Source organism: Limulus polyphemus, unplaced genomic scaffold, assembly GCF_000517525.1.
Source record: "Limulus polyphemus unplaced genomic scaffold, Limulus_polyphemus-2.1.2 Scaffold1108, whole genome shotgun sequence".
Lineage (NCBI taxonomy): Eukaryota > Metazoa > Arthropoda > Merostomata > Xiphosura > Limulidae > Limulus > Limulus polyphemus.
In genome coordinates this window covers 272,833-276,651 of record NW_013666718.1, presented here as the reverse complement: position 1 = coordinate 276,651, position 3,819 = coordinate 272,833, and the positions used below count along the sequence as shown (strand labels likewise).

The following is a 3,819-nucleotide window of genomic DNA, read 5'->3' as shown; positions in this document are numbered from 1 at the left end:
AAATTTTACTTTTTCTTCAGTTTTTACTTATGAAAATTTAAGCAGTATTCCACATCTTGATCAGTTGATAAATGGAAAACGAGATCAAACCAGATGACTGCATTAATTCTGAGCTGGTTAAGAAAAAATTGGGAAGTTTAAAAAAATGATAATGCTCCTGGGCCAGATAATATTTCCCCATGAGTTTTGAAGGAGGTTAAAGATTGGATATGTGAACCACTTATTACTATTTTGTGTCAGTTCTTGAATAGTGGGCAGGTACCAGAGGATTGGAAGTTAGCTAATGTAACTCCTCTTTTCAAGGGAGGTGATGAAACTGTCCCAGTAATTATAGACCCATTAGTCTTACATCAGTTGTGGGAAAAGTTTTGGAAAGTTTGTTAAAAGATGCTTTGCAAAGTCATTTAAGAAAGTTTAGAATTTTATTAGATAGTCAACATGGTTTCACTAAGGGAAAATCTTGCCTTACAAATCTAATGACATTCTTTGAAAAGGTTACTGCTTATGTAGATAAGGGTAATGGTGTATATTTGGTGTATCTGGATTTTCAGAAAGCATTTGACAAGGTGCCACATAAAAGGCTTGTAAAAAAATTAGCTCTATAGATGTGGTGAATAAGTTAGCAAATTGGATAGAAGAGTGGATTAATGTCACAAGTGGGGTACCTCAGGGCTCAGTCTTAGGCCCTTGCTCTTTTTGATTTACATCACTGACATAAATGAAGGGATAGTCAATAAATTACTTAGACTTGCTGATGATATTAAGGTCTTGGGTGTTGCTAGCTGTGAAGAGGATGCTGCTGATTTACAAAAGGGTTTAGATCATTCAGTGAGTTGGGCAAATAAATGGCAGTTGGGTTTTAATTATAATAAATGCAAGATGCATGTGGATTATCATAATTTGAATTATAAGTATAATTTGGATGGGAATAACAATGAGAGTAGTAAGACTAGGGGACACAAATATAAATTTTGGCTAGGTATGAGTCATCTTCAGCAAAGACAGTTTTATTTTTTCTAACAGGGTGGTTGGCCTTTGGAATGGGTTGCCTTCAGATGTTTAGAGGCAGTAAATTTAAGTGAGTTTAAGAAAACATTATTAAGTATATGAATGAAAAGGGCTGGCTTTAAGATATATTTTTATTTTATTTTATTTATTTTTTAATCATTTTAATTTAGTTTAGAGGATGGAATAGCCAAGATGGACCAATAAGTCCAATGTTGTCCCTAAATGTTATGTTATATGTTATGTTTGTTTGTTTGTTTTGAATTTCGCGCAAAGCTACACGAGGGCTAGCTGCGCTAGCCGTCCTAATTTAGCAGTGTAAGACTAGAGGGAAGGCAGCTACTCATCACCACCCACCGCCAACTCTTGGGCTACTCTTTTACCAACGAATAGTGGGATTGACCGTCACATTATAACGCCCCCATGGCTGAAAGGGTGAGCATGTTTGGTGTGACGGGAACTCGAACCCGCGACCCTCAGATTGCGAGACGAGCGCCCTAACCACCTGGCCATGTCGAGCCTGTTATGTTATGATTTTGAAACAATAATTACTATGTCCCAACTTTTCTGAATAACACATAATTCTCAATATGCCTCTGATGAAAGTCTGTTCCTCTGGGAGGAGTAGTTTCTAAGATATAATCATTTTAAATATTGAGTGTTCTTTATAATCACTATGTTGTGTAAGCTGAAAGACCAAATATTTGCTTTTCAAGTGATATTACTGATCATAATATGCTTTGTTTACATACAAAGTAATGAGCTGAGGCAATGGTTTACATTATTTCATAAGTGGCTTTGCCTTGTTACAGCTATAACACTATAAATGTCAGTTATCCTTCAATTATTCTGTGCAGAGTGATTAGCTTTATCCACCCAAACACTTCCAATGAAAACACAAAATGTAATATTGTTTTGTAATAACATAATTAGAAAAACTATGATATTTGAAGAATTATTAAGGAAGATACAGCAGTACTGAGAAATGTACTGCAATGGGCCGCTACAATTGGAGAGAGGAGAGCCTGTGCTTTGACCAGTGCTAGAATTCTCTGGTACACAGGAAAAAAAAATAATTTTGATTTAATCTTTTTCTAACCTGATAATTTTGGAAAGAGCAAACAAACATAGGTTGTTTTTATCACACAGACAAAAAAAGAAAAGAAAATTATATTGGTGGTAACTTTCTAAAAAGACTAAAACTTACCTCGCAACCTGTAAACCTCACCACAGACGGCACTGACTGTAAAAGTTTGACTGTCCTCATCACTAGGAGAAATAACTGCCCCCTGAAGGATATAAAAAAAAAAGATATAAATTATAGGTTAATATTCAATTACATTCAAAATATTTAGATGTAAATATTAAGGTAAACTATTAGATTAAGGTATCAACTTATAACACAATGGATTTGAAGAAATAGCTTTAATTTTAATCGAAGAAGAGACTGTAATTTAATAACAAATATTTTAAAATCAGCTTCCACTGTTTTTACACTCTGTTCATATAAACTTAAGCCAGCAATAGAAACATTTGTACATTCTGATGCTTCTTATTGACAATGAGGATAAGTGATCACTGGGAAAAAGAGAAAATGACTCCAGTTTAAACATCACATTGGGATTCAAGTTTACTCGGGCATGTTTGGTCAATATGCTACGTCTGAAGTTGTTTAGTTTTGGGGAAAACAGTCTTCACTGATTAGCTTTAACATTTTTTCAGTATAACAAATATGCAGTTCTACAGCTTCTAGCTCACTTATAATTTTACAAGTTTCACACATCTACTGAAGACTAACATATCAGCTCTACAGCTTCTAGCTCACTCATAATTTTCAATTTTACAATTTTCACACATCTACTGAAGACTAACATATCTTTGTATCCAGACTTTTGTTGGTAAGTAAAACATCTCTCACATTTTATAACTTTTCTTGCACATTTTTCTGATTTCAATGAACTAACAGAATAAGCATCTGTCAATTCTTACCAAACCAAAAAATTACTACTCAAATCACTATGTCAATTGCACATACATCTCAATACTGACTAGTACATACTATCACAACTATAGAGTTTGTTGTGTTCAGACTTATCTTGACAGACAATTGCATCTTTTCTAACAACTAGAAACAAAAACTATGAGCTAAAACTAATTTCTACAAATAATTAAAGAATCTCAAAGGTAATTTATTTTAAATTTATTATGTACAAATCATATACTTCATGAAATGGTACTGACAACCATACCTAGAACTGTAAATTCTGTCTTTCAAAGGCCAGGTATAGAGTCCATTATTTTCAGCATATAATAATGAGAGTATAGGGTAACTGTAAAATATCAATTTATTTTTACCCTTTCGCAACAGACTCAGTATAATATACACGAGTTAAGTGTTTATACTATAACTTTTAATGCATTACGTGTAACTTCACATAACTTAGTAGACTTTTCATAAAGATTACAAGTCTTTCGTACACAAAAAATCTGATTTTTAATGAAGTATTTTTATTATCGATTTTTTGTGAAAATATCAAGTCTGTTTCATTACCAGTCGAAGTGATATTCATGTTATAACAAAAAACTATTGTTCATCCCCATAAACCTCAAATATTATTTGTGTAATCTCTAAAACCTCCTAAATACATTTCAAATGTTTGTTTTCAGTAAAACTTTATATATTTTTTGTTATTTTCTCCCCCTAAGTCTATAGGGTCTGTCAATTTGACTGGCCTCATAACCACCACAAAAAATTAGGAAATAAATTTAAATAATGCTTTTTTTGTTCTAGAATGACTATAGATTGAAATAAGT

The 3,819-nt window shown here is 32.7% G+C and overlaps 1 protein-coding gene across 3 annotated transcripts in view; it reads right to left on the bottom strand.

Annotated features, from left to right (window-relative positions):
* The window catches only part of LOC106462167 (oxysterol-binding protein-related protein 11-like), a 29,815-nt gene that overhangs the window by 16,581 nt on the left and 9,415 nt on the right, over window positions 1-3,819 (bottom strand). For all 3 annotated transcript variants that reach the window (XM_022389350.1, XM_022389352.1, XM_022389351.1), the window contains one exon: window positions 2,213-2,294. In XM_022389350.1, coding sequence (XP_022245058.1) covers window positions 2,213-2,294 — 82 coding nt within the window. The remainder of the gene's footprint in view (window positions 1-2,212; window positions 2,295-3,819) is intronic.